General features: G+C 63.6%; 1 protein-coding gene across 11 annotated transcripts in view; it reads right to left on the reverse strand.

Moving 5' to 3' along the window:
• LOC122702944 (DAB2 interacting protein) overlaps window positions 1-14590 on the reverse strand; it is a 210125-nt gene that overhangs the window by 18755 nt on the left and 176780 nt on the right. For all 11 annotated transcript variants that reach the window (XM_043916956.1, XM_043916954.1, XM_043916959.1 and 8 more), the window contains 6 exons: window positions 10050-10203; window positions 8385-8483; window positions 7052-7606; window positions 4037-4181; window positions 3802-3946; window positions 894-1130 (listed from right to left, as the gene is read on the reverse strand). In XM_043916956.1, coding sequence (XP_043772891.1) covers window positions 894-1130; window positions 3802-3946; window positions 4037-4181; window positions 7052-7606; window positions 8385-8483; window positions 10050-10203 — 1335 coding nt within the window. The remainder of the gene's footprint in view (window positions 1-893; window positions 1131-3801; window positions 3947-4036; window positions 4182-7051; window positions 7607-8384; window positions 8484-10049; window positions 10204-14590) is intronic.

A 14590-nucleotide genomic window follows, 5' to 3' on the forward strand; every position in this document is an offset into this window, starting at 1 on the left:
CTCTTGACCCCTCTGCTGCCAGGCTGAACTTGGCAGACCTTGGAACAGATGACGGCCACCTTGTTCAAAGCCCTCTGGCGGCTCCTACTGCCCTGCCTGGCCTCCAAGTCCCTGCTGTCCTCTAGGGTGGTCTCCCATCTCTCCCGATCTAGCACGTGACAATTCAGAACGGCACAGCGTCTGGTCCCTCCCTGGCCTGCGCCTCTGTGCCTTGCATCCTGAATACAGCTGGGGAGTGCATATTCTAGGAAGCCTCCTTCTCTCCTCTCCCAGTAAGCAGATGGCCCTCCCAGGAGGCCACGCCCCTGTCCATCATCGCTCTCCCTGCTGAAGTGCTGGCTCCGGGAGGGCGGGGACCAGCGGTGATTCATGACCCAGCCCTGCGAAGGCATGGAGGGGCTCCATCCACACCTCGTGAGAGCCGCTTTCCAAGCCAGCCCTCCCATGTCCACCCACTCGCTCTAAGGTACAGCGAGAACACTCAAGCGCTTCACGAACAGACGTCCTTGGCAGCCTTAGACAAGGACAGTCTGGAGCCACCCTGGTGCCCAACTGCAGCGGACGGGTTCAGGAGACATGGGCCCTTCTCCCTTGAAGGCATATTAGTCACTCATTTCAAAAGGAAGCTCGTGAATGTTAAGTACGTGGGAGAATCCTTCTGATAAAACGTTCATTCAAAGAAGCAGAAGGAAAAAAAAGATCTTGTCTTATCACCCTTGAAAACTAAGGAAACGCATCACAAAGGCATGTACGTTTAGGAGGGGAGCCTGGGGGTGCAGAGGAGAGAGGGATGGAGGGAGGAGACACCGAGGAGGCAGGGATGGGCCTGTCGCCCAGCCCAGCTCTGGGGCAGACCCTGCACCCACATCAGGGGTGCGCGACGCGGCACTCACTTGGCGAAGTTGGCCAGGTTCTGGGTGACTTTGGCGATGAGGGTGAGCGTGCGGGCGGTGCGGTCGTCGGGGTACTCCTGCAGCAGGTTGAAGAGCGAGGGGGACATGATGGCTGGGCAGAGGAAGCGCAGGAACAGGGAGGCGCTGATGAGCCGCTCGCTGATGTCCGGCCGGCCGCGGCTGCTGCACTCTTGCCGCCAAGAGGCGAACACCTCCTTGAGCTCCCGGGGGAAGACGCTATGTGGGGACAGGGTGGGGGCGGGTCAGTAGCCAGGCTGGGACCAGAGCAGGGAGCTGGTTCTGGGTCCAATGGAACCGAGTTCTGTCCCGTGCCCACCCCGACGGCTACATGACAGTCCAACGCCCGAGTTCTCTGAGCCCACCCCTCCGCCATCCACCATCCGTGGGGCAGGGACGCTGGGGGAGCCAGGCCAGCACAGGGCGGGGATGCCCAGGCCGCAGTTGGCGGGTCTCCCCGAGGTGCTGAGTGAGAGGGGACGTCAGCACTGGGGCCAGGTCCCACAGGGCTTCACCCCTGCCCCACCAGCAGGTGTGGGGTCTTGGGCAGCGGGAGGGACAGACGGCAGTAACAGAGCACCGCTCCTCGGGTCCTGTCCCCGGCTTTTGAGATGGACCCCCTCCGCTCCAGTAACATTACAGGATCTGAGGTTCTCGGCAGAGCTGGGTGATCAAGACGAGGGGAGGACCCTAACCACAGGCTAAGAACACAACTCCTCGCTAACTCAGGCGTGGAGGGAAGCGGAGGCAGGGACCTCCTAGGCCGATCTGGTGAGGGTGGGCAGGGCTCTCGGCACCTGGCTGGGGGCTGTCCCCCCTGGGCACCTCCTAGGCCGACCTGGTGAGGGTGGGCAGGGCTCTCGGCACCTGGCTGGGGGCAACCCTGGGCACCTCCACCCTGCCTCAGTGAGGCCCCACCAGGCCAGCCTTTCAGAGGCCTTCCTATCGTTTTCACCCTGGAAGATGGGTGCTCCCTGAATCCAGCCTACACCTGGCTCTCTCACTAGCTCAAGGGTGCTCTGCCCCAGGGCCAGGCCCTCCCCAGGCTTCTGCTTCCTCACTCCTGCAAGGAGAACAAGACCACCCCTGCTGAGTTCACAGAGCCATCTATCCGGAGGCAGGGACCCCCAAGGCCTTAAGCCACTTTGATCAGCCTGAAAAGCTTTTGCCCAACAAGCCCAGCAGACTCAGGCAGTGAACGTGGCTGAAACAACAAGGACGTGGCCGGAGAGGAAGTGAGGGCAGGTGACCTTTAGCCCTGGCCCCCTGAAGCGCCTGGCGCAGGACTGCGCAGGGGGCAGGCGCTGAGTGATACCATCTATCAACGGCCTTGTTCAGAACTGAAGCGGGACCTCCACAAACGCCAGAAAGAGGAAATGGAAAACCACTGTCCACGGATATGTTTCCCTGTGTCCCACACCCGGCCCGCCCTGGGTGAAAACACAGCCCAAGGGTGGGAAGTGTGTTCCAGACTTCAAACTCTCTGGTTGCCCCTCCTGGCCCGGTGCCAAGGGTCATTTTCAGCTCGGCCCAAAGGGCCAGGAAGGGCACAGTGAGGACCTCGTGTAACCCTGGGGCAGGGGGCCCTGGGCCGGCAGCGTCAACCCCACCGGCTCTGCCCTGACCCAAGGCTGTCACTCTCTTCGCAGGCCTGCCTCTGCCTGTGCCTGTTCTTTGGGAGCAGCAAAACCAGGCCCTCCGGATGCCCAGCCCTGAGCTGAGGAGTCTGCCCACCCCCAGGAGGCTCAAGGCACTCTGATGGGAGCAGGGCTGTGAGCCAGCGTGGCTGCAGGGGTGAGCTGACCGTCTCTGGCGACATAATAAAGAAGGGCCACAGAGGGGAGTTTGACACAGGCCTCCCAGCAGGACAGGAAAAAACACGACCAAAGAAAGAAGCAAGCTACGGCCGGAGGTGGGACGGAGGAATGGGGCCAGGAGAGCCACTCGGGTGGGGAAGGGAATGTAGGTCCTGAGCTGGAGCGGTGACCAAGGAAAAAAACCTGGGCAGCTCCTCCACCGTGAAAATAGGGCCAGTTCTGGGGGCTGGTGGTACGGTCCCCTGGACAGTCCCGCAGCCATCTCTGATGCGGCTGTACTAGCCCAGTGGCCACCGTTCACACGTGCTGGGACGCTCGCCTCGCACGGAGTGGCCCGGGACTGACGGTGGGCCAGACTGCAGTCCTGTAGGAGCAGCCTACCCTGCACGCTTCCGCTCCTCTCCGGGGCCGCCAGGGGCCCGCAGAACTCGGTCCTAGGAAAGCCCAATCTTCCTCCTCAGTTCTCTACGGTCCTAGCAGGAGGCCCACCCGGCGTCCAGGCCCCACACAGGCGCCTGCTGGAGCCACCCCAAGCCTGTGACCTGAGCACCAGCTTCCACGGCCAGGTGAGGCGTCCCAGGTGAAGCCATCCGCCCACCCCACGGGCGCCTGAGCAGAGCCTTGGGCGTCTGGCTCCTCGTGTGGCCACAGCACCTACAAGGGGGCCAGGCGGAACGCACTGTTCAGCGTGTGTAAGGGACTCCCGGGTCTGAATCCTCAACAACGCACAAACCACGTCCTGCCTGCACACTCTGGAATACTCCTACGTCTGAGCCCAGGAAGGACCAGCCGGACTCAGCAGGGTCAGGCAAAGGGTGGGTTCCAGTCCCAGGGCCCCGACTCTGAAGCTGTGTTACCTGCCCTCTCCCTATTAAACCTCAGGTCTCCTGTTGGGAAAGACAGAGGAGACCTCCTCGGCGAGTTCTCGGGATGGGATGATGCCCACAGGGGCCAGCCCAGCACCCAGCTTGCTCTAGGCACCCAGCCTACACAGAAGGACGGGGGGAGAGGGAAGGATGCGGGGTGGGACCCTGGGCAGTAGAGGCCGAGCGGGCGTGGGGGGCAGCACTGACCAGTAGGAGTTGATGATTTTGCAGAAGGCCAGCTCGCAGCACATCTTGAGGTTGCCCTGGTGCTCGGGGAGGTCAGCGGCCGAGCACTTGCTTGGGTCCACTTCGCAGTTCTCATCTGACTCGTACAGTGCTTTGATGAACTCACCTGCGGCCGAGAGGGCAGGAGGGGACGGTGAGGACCTGCTGGGCATGCCCCACCCCGACCCTCTTGCCCCATTCAGCCCACACCCGTTACCTAGTGCGTCCTGCAGGTACTTCTGGCCCACCAGCTTGAGGTACTCCTCGATGGCCTTGGTGGCCAGTGTGTTCTCCCGGAAGATGAGGTGCTCGTTGTCACCACAGCGGTCCACCTCCGACATCATCAGGTCCGTCAGGAAGTCCTGTGGAGCCAGGTGAGGAGAATGGAACCTGAACAGGCCTGGCAGGTAAGGCCCCAGGGGTCCAGACCTGCGCTCCCTGGCCAGGTGCCCCTGCTCCATGAGGCTGTTGCATCGCCAAGCTGCTGGGTCCCACCTGTGGGGGCTTCTGGGGCATGAGAGCAGGGCAGCCTGATGAGGGGACATGGTGACATCTGAGCTGGACCCCAGATCAGGGGGGCAAGAGCCCCCGCATCATGGCCAGACCTGTGGGACTCAAATCTCTGCTCAGCCCTGCCCCGGCCTGGCAGGGTGACCGAAAAGAGCACCCCATCCCAGGGCTGGGGAGGACAGACAGGCTGCCCTGCCCCCTTGTACAAGCAGCTACAACTGTCCACCCATCACTGTGATGAGGTCTCCCATGCCTGACACGGGCTCGTTCTGTGCAGCTTCACGGGGAAGGAAAACAAGAGGCAGAGGCAGGCCAGCTGCCCTGGAAGGCGGTGAGCCGGTGCTCAGACGGAGGGACACGGATCTCAGCTTGGGTGGGAAGGTAGCCCTGGTTACAGCACAGCTCCTTGGGCAGACCCAGGAGGGAGCCTGAGCCCACTCTTTCCCTCCTGACTGTGGGAAGCTCATAGGAACCTGCTGCACCCATACAGGTGGAAACACCCCTCACCTCGGAGCCTGCGCCTCCTCACGCCCACGGCCAGCCTTGTGACCTGGGGAGGGGACAGGATAGGCAGGAGGCAGGGACCGGGGGGCGGCGGGGGCACCGGGCAGGCGCCGGCCAGCACAGAGGCCGGGTGGCTGGCGTTGCACTGGGGCTACTGATACTCCGGAAATGCCTCACCCAACGTGACCAACTTCAGGGCCCTCTGAAATCACAAGCGGGCCAAGAAATACAGAACTGAACTCTGGGCCCTGGAGCCCCGGTTGGCCAACAGAGAGAAACAGGAGGGCCAGGGTGGGGAGTGGCAGTTGGTCTCTCCGGGGACCACACAGCCTGAGGGCCCTTCCTGACCGCCAGTGACCTCTAGGGCCCCCTCCTCTGAACACGGAACAGCAGACGTCAGTACTGCGCGTACTGCTCTGCTCACGCCCACGGGCCCTCCTGAGCTCCTGGGGCCGGTGCGAGGCCCAGGCGGGGGTGAGGAGGGGCTCTCCTTAGAGCCAGGACCCGACGGGGCTGGGAAACAGGCACAGAACAAGAAACTGACCTGTCCAAGGCCACGCAGCTACCGGGACCAAGTCTGGCCTCAGTGTCTTATTACGTAGGTCCCATTTTTCCTACTGCACTGAGGGGGGGGCGTGGGGAGATGACAGGGGGCAAAGCATGCCCAAGGCCCTCTCCCGGGACTCGGGGCCCTCGGCACATGCTCCGGAGAGAGGCATCTCACCCCTTAGCTCCCCAGGGGCTCAGAGCTCAGATGCACGTCACCCCAGCACCGAGTCGCTCCCCCCACCCAATATAAGGTCCGCTGAGGAGCCAGAGCCCCCGCTTCCGTCACCTTCCACAATGAGCACCCTGATTTCTCCTGTCTCAGCTGTGAGCCTGAGCAAAGGTCCCTTCAGATCAGGGTCAGCCTCCCAGGCCAGCCCAGCCCTCGGGGGCCGCTTACTGAAAGGACAGACCTAGAGGCAGAAAGGAGGCTTCTCGAGCCCCTGCTGCCTCCCTTGCTCTCCCTCTGGGGCCAGAGGAGAAGCTGGTCCAAACACAGAGGAACAGAGTGCCCCGTGCCCACGGAGAAGTAGCTCTCCTGGTCCCCCACCACGAGCCCAACAGGCAGGGGCTCTGAAGGGCCGCAAGGAGGCCAGGGCCTCCTGGATCAGGCAGAGAGAGAGAATAAGTGCCCTGATGGACTGCGCACCCTGGGCTCTGCCTGGGACTGAGGCCTGACCCCCAACCTGTGTCTCCCCCCAAGCCCAGGCTGAGGGCTTGGGACCTTGACCAGGGAGGGCAGTCCCTCACCCCCACCACAGGCCATGAGTCATGCCACATCTGGAGGGCAGAGGCTGGCCCCTGGGGCAGGCACCCAAGGCCTTCTGCAGCGTGGATGGACCCCACGTTCAGCCTTTTTCCACTGCACCCTCTTTGAGTAGCTCCCCCAAGGACTCCCAAAGCAGGGGGCAGGGTGGAGAGAGGGGCCAACGGAACCATGTTCCGCTATGCTGGGAGGGTAGGCATGTGGAGCCTTCTAGAAGGAGCCGACCTGTCCGCAAAGACCAGTGAGTGGGTGGGGCTGCGCGTGGCCTGGCAGAGAGGCAGGTGGAAGGGGTGGGGAGGACAGTGGGGGCCCTCCAACCCTGGAGCAGGGCCTGCTGGAGGGCTTGGGCACGCTCTGCTCCAGGTGCTCCGGAGCTAGGGCGGCTGCCCACCAAACAGACAGCTGCGACGGTGACTGTGTGCCCCGTGTGCGTACACTGGGAGTGAGGGGGAGTCTGGGGCTCAGACAGCGGCTGCACCCTGGCCGTCACCTGCTGCGATGTGTGACGAACTCAACACACCGGACGTGTGTGTCTGGGTCGCTGGGACCCATGTGCCGGCAGAGGTGGGCCTCGTGGCCTGCTCCCCTGGAGCCTCAGGGAGGGACGGACCCTCTGGGGCAGTGGGGAGGCCCTAAACCCACTTCCTCGCTGTTAGCCATGTTGCAAACCACGGGCTGCATACCCGCCTCTGCGATCAGCTCCAACCACGGAGCGGATGCACGAAGCCCCCACCCTTCAGGATGCAACTCCAGATTTAGGGGGCCCACTTAGCTATGACCGGTGCCTCCAGCAGAGCTGAATTCCATGATGTGGACGCAGGGACCGGCAGGTCATCTGGCGCCTGTCCCCTAGCCTTCCACGGGGCCCATGGGAGGCAGCATCCCACCCGAGGCCCACACACCTACCTTCACCTTGCCCGTGCTCTGAAGGATATGCACCAAGGCCGACGCCATCTCCTCCTTGGTCTTGGCACTGAGGATGGGCTCGAGGGCGGCACAGAGCCCCAGGTAGTGGTTGGTGATGTGCTCGGCGAACTCCTTGTACATCTCCATGGGCAGGATGGTGATGGTCTGGTAGCGCGCCTTGATGCGGATCATGGGCCCGGGGCCCTTGCCGCCCTTCGGGTTGGGCGTCACCACTGGGTACCACTTCTCCACGAACTGCCGGCCGGCCACGGAGGCGGCGGGCAGGCTCACCAGGCCCAGGTAGCTGCTGCGCTCCTTCTTCTTCTTCTTGTCGGTCTCGCGGTACAGGTGGACGGTGACCGTGCGCAGCGGCGGCAGGTTGTGGAACTCGAAGTGCTCGCCCCAGAAGACGTTGTCGGTCTTCAGCTTGCCCGTGGTGCGCGCGTACAGCACGTCGTCCAGGCACAGCTCGCACAGGTACTTCTTCTTGGCCGGCAGGTCCTTGGCCTCGATCACCCACAGCTTCAGAATGTGCTCCACACGCCGGCTGTTGTCCTGCACACGCATGCGTGGGGGGAGGGGGCGCAGTGACCAAGGAGCCCGGAGCCTGGCCCCCTGCCCAGCCCGGAGCCGGGAAGAGCTCTCAAAACTGGTCAGGGCCAGCTCTGGAGTCTGAAGGACATGGGGCCAGATCTCTGCTCTGCCTCGCTCACTAGCTCACCGACCTCAGGCAAGCAACCACCTATGACCGTCTAAGCCTTAGGTCCCTCTGTCATGCAAGTCCGTGAGCCGAGAGCAAGTTAAGAGGCCAGCACGACGCCTGGCACAGGGTGACCGCTGACTGGCTCTTGGGCAGCTTGCTGGTCCGCAAAGTCACACGGAGACAAGCACCACTGAAGTCCTTCCTCAATGATGGCCCAGTGACCGGAGCTCAGCTCCAGGCCGAGTCGGCCAGAAGCAGTGACGACAGCCGGGGAGAGGCCTGGGGGCAGTGGGAACCCTAGGCAGCGGGTGCCAGCCTGGGCCGGCAGTGCTTGCCTGGAGGAGGGGACTGGTGGCTAAGCTAGACTTGGAGGGCTGGGCAGGAATTGGCCAGGGGCTGGGGAAGGGGGCACCAGAGTTCCAGACAGGACACCGGCATCCAAAAGGCCAATCTGGGGTTCTCTGGCCCGGCCTCCTGGGTGTGTAGCTCAGCCTCTTTCCGAGCCCAGCACTATGGCCCGCTCCGGCCACAAACACACCCCAGTCCCAGCGCCCTCCGGAGACCCCGCCCTCTGCTCTCTCGGCGTCCAGCCTCCGCCCCGCGCTCTGGGGGCCGGGGACACAGGCCCACCTTGTTGGGATGCACGGCTCGCCGCAGGTTCTCCATCCACTTATCACGCTCGGCTGCTGACCGGCAGGAGAAGCACTTGCTTCCTGAGGACGTCGTCACCTGTGGGGGCAGCACAGTGTCACGGGGAGGGGGAGGCACGATGGAGGACCTCCGGGGCTGGGGGGGAGGAGGGGCCCCGGCTGCCAGGTCTGACGGCACTGCAGCCTCAGGGAGGAGGCACGATGAGACACACGGTGGCCCATGGATTTTATGTTTGCAGGTGGTGCCCCGAGACCTGCGGTCCTGGAGCAGGACGGGGACAGGACAGCATCCAGCCCCATGCCGACTGGCGCCTGAGCCCCGCCTCGGGGCCCTCTGTCCTCAGGAAAGCCTCTCTCTGAGTCTACCCTTGTTCTCCTGGAGATGGTGGAGGCAGTCAGAGGGCACTGAGGTCTCCCTCTACCGCTGGAGCCACAGGCACCCAGGAGACAACCCCGGGTCGGCCTGGGGGCGGCCCTGGTCCTCAGCTGACACCTGTTGACGATGCTTCTCCCTGTGAGTGTGACGGCAGTGGTGGTCACAGAGGGCTAGAGAACCGAGAATGGTCTCTCTGGGTGTGCTGGGCCCTGGGGTCTGTCCTGGAACCCTGACCCTCCCTGCCCTGTCTGGCATGCTCACCCTCCAATCTACTCTGGGCGACGGAGCCCAGCCCAAGCTGCTCCTGCTCTGTCCCGCTGTCCCCTACACCTCACTGAGGGCCCTATCCAGCCATTCAGGGGCCAAACAAGCCCCAGCATCCCCTGCTGTGCACCAGCAGGCACTAGCATCGGGCGGCCCCCGCCCCAGACAGAGAAGTTGGAGCCCAGAAGGAATCTAGCGGGGCCAGGAGTCCTGAACCAGAAACAGCACCCATGGGGGCTCGGGGTGGGGCAGGTGCCAGGTACCACCCCAGTCTCCCCCTGGAGCTGGGGGCGCCAGGAGGTTGCCATAGCAGTTCCAGGCTTATGCCTCTATCGGAAAGCTCCCCTAATCATGCAAGATCGTCAGGGGTGGGAGGCTTCCCAGAGACAGAGGTGGGAAGAGAAAACGAGTAATTAGAGAAGCAATTAGGAACTCCCAGGAACACCTGCGACATTAGTTACCCGGGTCCTGACTTGGCCTCGTGAGCTCTGGTATCTCTGGGCTGGATTCCCCATCTGCGGGAGGCACTGGACATGGATCCCCAGGGAAAGCCTGGCCAGACGGGGTGGTGGCCCCTCTGCCCTCACACCTCGGGTCACAGAACGGCAGGGCAGGGAAGAACCTGGCTCTCACCACGCAGAGGCCAGAGAAGGGGGTATTCTCTCCATGGCCCCGCACCGCACTGGAGGGGTTTCACAGAGAGGTGAGCAGGCTTGAGCCATCATTCCCCATACACCTTGGGTGTCCCTTCCACCCACTCGGGACTCCTGCACATCCCCGCGTGGGGGACAGTGCTGGTCAGTCTCCAAGGAGACCACGGGGCAGGAATGAAGCCCCCATCTCCCAGCTCCACTTGGTCTCTTGGGAGCCCAAAAGCTCTGACGGTTTCTGGCTACTGCCCCTAAGAGTGGAGGCCACAGGACACTCCAGGAGAGCGCCTGAAGGAGACTGGCCTCCCGCGGGAGGACACCTGGGCCCACCCCCCCCCCGCCCCCCCGGACCCACCTCGAAGCAGTAGTCCTGGCCCAGGATGCTGCTGTGCACCGGCTTGATCACCACCTCCTCCTCCATGCTGAGGTCCAGCGCCTCCACCGCGCTGCTGGGGCTGAGCAGGGACTCGTGGGAGCGAGACTCTTTCAGCCTGGGCATCAGATGAGACCTGGGGGCGGGCGGCAGGAGTGCCAGGTCAGCCTGCCCTGTCCCCTCCCTTCCCCTCTCCTCCCAGGAGGCCTGCCCAGAACCCCCTGCAGAGGCCATCACACCCCTCAACGCCCACAGTCCTTTCTGTCTTAAGGCAGATTCAGGAGTGTGGGGCAGGGGGGATGGTGGTGCTGGAGTCGGAGACCCACAGGGAAGAGCAGACCCGACCCAGGCAGCCTTCCGGGGTCGGATGCCTTCCCCACCCCCTGGCCCCCTTGCAAGACAGAAGCAATCGCCCTGTCCCAACATTTCTCCAGGCCACCACTGCCGATGGAGCCCTTTCTCATACACCAGCACACCCACCCACCGGCCCCAGGTGAGGCAGGTATGCCGTGGGACTCCGTGCTCCCTTCTTACACCCAAGGACCACGAGGCTCAAAACGGAAGGGATGGAGCCGTCTCTGCAGTGCTAAGAGGCACTCAGTGAGAGCTAAGAGGCAGACAGGGTGCATGTGCTGGGGCTCGGGGCCAGGCCAGGGTCAGGGGGCCCAGCACTGACAGGCCCTGACAGACCTGGCCGTGGCCGTGAGCAAGTCACTTCCCTAAGCCTTGGTTTCCCTGGCCCTTTACAGAAAGCATCTCAGATGGCACCTGGTGCTTGATGGAAGTCCACCCAGAGAGGCTAAGGTCCCTTTCCAGAGTCAACAGGACACAGAAGGCAAGACACCAGGGCCCCTCTCCCACAGCCGGGGGCACAGGAAAAGCTTAGTAGCCAGGCCTGCTCAGACCACCCCAGGGCAGAGGCGGGCAGGCCACGGCCCCACGCAGGTACAATATCCATCACCTCTCCCTGCATCTCCAAAAAAGACCCTTCCTCACTCAGGTCAGTGAGGTGTGGTAGGACCACCACACAACTCCCCGCAGGGCACACACCCTGGAACCCATTTCCATAAGCACCTGCAGTAAGAGGAGCTGAGGCCCCTATGTGTGGACCCAGGAATTCAGAGATGAGCTGGACCAGCTCTACCCAGAGGGCATCACAGGCTGACTGACAGAGGCCACCCTCCAGCCCCAACACTGCATCTCTCCTGGCAATGGGCCTCGTGTAGGCACGGCATGGGAGTCAGAGCTGGAAATGGGATCTCAGCTCTTGTGGACCCTACAGCCCCACCAAGAGACCCAGTCAGGCTCCCCATAAGTGCTCCCCCACGCCCAGCGGGAAGCAGGCACAGAGCAGGGCTCCGGTTGGTCGTTGGAGCCGAGCCAATGCCCTCAGGCAGGACTTCTGAAGGTTCCCAGGGGAATGGACCAGAGGGAAGCTGTGAGCGGCTTAAAGCCGACTGGAACCCACCCAAACCTCCCCAGGACCCACTGGAGAACTAAGGCCAATGGCATGCACAGCTGCGGTGCCCCCGCACCTCCAGGGCCCTCTCTGGGAGGCAGCACTGAGTACATGCAGACACACACACACACACACACACAGCGGTGCCACTCCACTCCACACAAGGTGCTGACAGCTTTCTTACCATGATGAGCCCCCCAGGTCCTGCTCGAGTGGCCCAACCTCCTTTCCCCTCCCAGGGCTGACCAGTGCCGTGGGTGGAGCTGCCGTCCACTGAGCTGAGATTCCAGCCTGGGCCTCCCTCCTGCAACGCGGCTCCATACCTCAGTGCAAGGGACGCCCTGCCTCAGATGCCAGGGAAATCACCCAGCCTCCGATGGGCCGGGACTCAGGCCCCCAGACCAGCTGTCTGGGGCTGAAGACCCAGCCCACCGACCAAGATCGGGCTGCTTTCTGGCCCAGCCCGGAAACCCCTGCCAGGTAAGATGCTGGGAGTGGGGTGGGTGGAGCACAGACCCAGGAAGTGCGGGGAGGAGCTGGCAGGCTGGGGCCGCCTCCTGCCCGGGGCACCTGAACCAGCCAGCTGGGGAGAGACAAGGGAGACCCGTTCTACGGATTGGGCCTGCCCAGGGAGACCTCGGCGGGGGGTGGGGGCGGGTCCTGGTTCTACAGCCCCAGGAGCCTGGCACACCCAGGCCAGACCTCAAAGCAGCCAAAGCCTCCTGAAGCCTGTGCCTGCAGACCCCTCCTCCTCCTTCCCCATCATCCTGCTCCAAGAACATGCCCCGGCTGGCCCGGGCCTCACTGGGAAGGTTCCTGACGGCACGGAGGTGCTGGGGGAAGCTCGTGGCTGAGGCATCCTGGCTGCGGCTGGGCGGCCCAGCCCTGACCCTCCCCACCTCCCAGGGAGTCTCTCAGTGGCAGGACCTGGAGCAGGGGCCCAACCCCGCCCCTGAAGCCCCAGCTGACCAGGAGGAGGAGGAGGAGGAGGAAGGGGTTGGGGCGGGGCCCAGGGAGGCCCAGTGGCCGCTCCTAGATCTCCCAGGTGCTTCTGGGACAGGAGCCAAGGGCTGGGCTCTGACCACTGCCCCATGATGGGGAGGCCTGGTGGGCCTGTGCTGACTCAGGTGCAGATGCTCAGCCTTCCCTCTCACCTGCAGTCCACCTGCCCCCAAGGCTTGTGGGGGAAACGGGCACCTATCCGTCAGGCCCTGTCACGCAGCTCTGGGCCCAGAGGGGAGCCGGACTGCTGTGCCCTGCAGGGTGGGATCTCCTGGCAGAAGGAGTCTGTCCATGGAAGTGACTGATAAGATGACTGACTGGGGCTCAGGGAGGGGGAAAGGTCACGTGGTCACTTCCTGGACCCAGGAGGCCCACCTCACCTAAGAACCACTTCTTCCAGGAAGCCGGCCAGCCCTGTTCCAAGCTCACAGCACAGCATCCCTAACACTCCACTCAGGGACTCTGGCCCCATCCATCACCACGGCAGGCTTCGACCCAGCCCGCCTCTGCTCCAGCCAGCATTGTTGAGCACTTCCTTTCTCACCTCCAGCCCCTGCCTTGTCCCAGGCTGGGCCCGAAGCCCATCTGGGGAGGGAGGGAGGGAGGGAGGGCACAGGCCACCCCAGGCTGCCGGACTCCACAGGGGCAGCGTGGAAGCACGGTGTCCCTTCCCAGGAAACTTGGTAAGGCGCTGAGACGGTGCCCCGCTCCTGCCCTGCTCGTGGGCGCCTGCCTCCTCTAGGCAAGGCACTCGGCTGGTCACATTCCACGGCACACAACTCTGCCAGGAACACTCATCTGCCCATTTCACAGAAAGGTAAGATGGGCTCAGGGAGTGGCAGTCCCTGCATCTGCCCAAGGCTCCTGCGGGCAGGGGGACCGGTTGGTCTGGGAGCCCTGCCCATGGCTGTCCTGTGTGGTGTGGGGGCCTGGGCTTGGGGGCCATCGTATGCAAGGCCCACACCTGGGTCAGGCCCTTCCCTGCTGCCCTGAGGCTGGGGTGGGAGAGAAGGCGGCCCAGCACGCCCACTGTGTGGCCTCCCCAGGGACCTCCCGTGGGCTCTGGGGACCAGAGTCTCGGTCCTCGGGGACATGGCACCAAAGTGGGCAAAGGCCTTGGCAGGGGGCCCTGCCCGCGTAGGTTACCCCCGCGCCCAGGTCTGGGCCACTTCTCACCCAACCCTGCCAGGGACGCTGCATGACCGCGTCAGGTCAGAGAGGATACAGAACCAGGTCCCACCGCAGGGCTGTGGGCTCCGCGTGCCTGGCCCTCCTCCCCGGGCCTGGCCTGCCCTGGGCTGTGCCCACAGGCGACACCACACACGGCGCCTGGCTGAATCCTCAGACTGACAGGTGGACACCGACCTGACCCTGGAGCGGCCTCCTTCAAGAAGGCAGGTGACCTGCCCAGGGTCTCAGCTCCCTCCTGGGGTCACTTCACAGCCCAACAACCCTCACCCCCAGGGACCCGTTCCTTATCTGAAACAGAAAGGACTCTGTCTCAAATGGAAATAAATGATAACAAGCAGAGGATGGTTTGCAGGGAGAGGCATTCCCCAGGCGTTGGAGTCATGAAGAAGGGGTTTCCCGTCAAGGCCATATGAGCTCAGCTGCAGCCCTTCTGGTCGGGGTCCACCTCACCCTGGGCTCATCTTCCCCGGGAGTCACGGTTCCCTCAGGCAGGCCTCCCAGCACCCAGCAAAACCTTCAACACCCAGCAAAAGCACCTCTTCTTCCAGGCAGCCTTCCCAGACTCCCTGGGCAGAGGTGGACCCCGAGCCCTGACATTTATCAGGCTGTACTGGAAGGCCTGTGGCAGAGCATCTCCTCGCCAGGCAGGAAGCTCCTTATGGGGAGGGAGGCATATGGAGCAGGGCTAAGATTCAAAGCCCCGGAGCTTCAGGACCAAAGCCCCAAGGTCAGCTGAGTCGCGGGGAGGGAAGGAGGTCGGCTGGGATGGAAGAGAATCCTCCCTCAGCCCTCAGACGCTGGTGAGCAAGAGAAGAGGCAAAGCAACCTGAGCGCTGGTCTCGGGGGCAGCTGCACCGCAAGATCATCCCAC

This window comes from Cervus elaphus, chromosome 11 (assembly GCF_910594005.1).
Source record: "Cervus elaphus chromosome 11, mCerEla1.1, whole genome shotgun sequence".
Classification (NCBI taxonomy): domain Eukaryota; kingdom Metazoa; phylum Chordata; class Mammalia; order Artiodactyla; family Cervidae; genus Cervus; species Cervus elaphus.